This window comes from Orycteropus afer, unplaced genomic scaffold (assembly GCF_000298275.1).
Source record: "Orycteropus afer afer isolate SDZICR_OR568_19922 unplaced genomic scaffold, OryAfe1.0 scaffold00053, whole genome shotgun sequence".
Taxonomy (NCBI): Eukaryota; Metazoa; Chordata; class Mammalia; order Tubulidentata; family Orycteropodidae; genus Orycteropus; species Orycteropus afer.
Window position 1 is genome coordinate 6,442,795 of NW_006921640.1, and position 1,272 is coordinate 6,444,066.

The 1,272-nt window shown below is 32.4% G+C and overlaps 1 protein-coding gene across 1 annotated transcript in view; it reads left to right on the forward strand.

Moving 5' to 3' along the window:
• FBXO16 (F-box protein 16) overlaps positions 1-1,272 on the forward strand; it is an 81,756-nt gene that overhangs the window by 12,084 nt on the left and 68,400 nt on the right. Inside the window, exon 2 of the mRNA XM_007938772.1 lies at positions 202-237. Within this exon, the coding sequence (XP_007936963.1) occupies positions 202-237 (36 nt within the window). The remainder of the gene's footprint in view (positions 1-201; positions 238-1,272) is intronic.

A 1,272-nucleotide genomic window follows, 5' to 3' on the forward strand; every position in this document is an offset into this window, starting at 1 on the left:
ATACAGGGGGATAAAAACCTTACGTAGGTAAAAAACTTAAGTAAAGTGCCTTCTTAGGAATGAACTCTGTCTTTTTGTACTTCGTTAACACAATGAAAGCACTGAATATTTATTCACTGATACTTTAATTATATCTTTCTTGTAATGGATATTTTGAACCATAATATATAAAATCATCCTATTCATTTTTATTTATTGTAGGTATTTGAAGAAAGAAGAGCTCTGCTTGGAAAATGGGTAACACTTTAAAATATCCCAATTTTTATATTGTAATATCATATGGCCTAAAAAATTCAGCTTAGACTTAAGATAGTGATTGTTCATTTCCTGAGAAGTGTGTCTGGTGCCTTCTGTATGTATCAGGGTTTGGTCAGGAAAAATAGACATCATACAAGTTATTTTAATAGACATAATTTAATAAAAGGAATTAGCTAAGTAGGTATTCTCTAACTGCCATCGAGTTGATTCGACTCATAGTGACCCCTCCTTGGGTTTCCAAGGCAGTATCACTATGGAAGTAGATTGCCCAACCTTCCTTCCGAGGAGTGGCTGGGGGGTTTGAACCTCTAACCTGGTTAGCAGTCAAATGCCAAAGGCACTATGCTACTAGAGCTCCTAAGCAGATATTAGAGAATGGAAAAGACAAAAAAGGAAACATTTTTTATTAAAAGTATCTGCACAGTGAGAGGTAGACACAATGTGAAAAATATTCAATGACAGATAACCTAAAAGTATTTTATATTTGGCCATAGAATGTAATTTTTTTCACATATCTGCATATGATTCTGCCTGATGTTCATATCTATAAAGTAACAGATAGAGAATTGAATAGCTCTTCTATTTCATTATTCCATGCTACTGCTTTTTTTCTTTTTTCTCAACTCCTCCCTGCCCTTCAATTCCTGCTGGAAGGATAGTTGCCTCTCAAATCAACAGAAAACACCAGCAGAAAAAATATTTTAGTTTAAAAGAAAGTGTCTCAAACTTTCTCTCAGCTTCTATATAGTTGACAGAAATAATAGTAACACTGTAATGTAGGTATTTAAAGAAAGAAGAGCTCTGCTTGGAAAATGGGTAACAATTTAAAATATCCCAATTTTTATGTTATAATATCATATAGCCTAAAAAATTCAGCTTAGACTTAAGTAATGTAGATGACATCACTTTTAACTTGGTGGAAACAGCCATAATCAGAATTAAATTCAAAGGAGAACAGGGAAAATATTTTGCAAAGTGAATGATAGGTAGATTAATACAAAAAAAAAAAAAAAA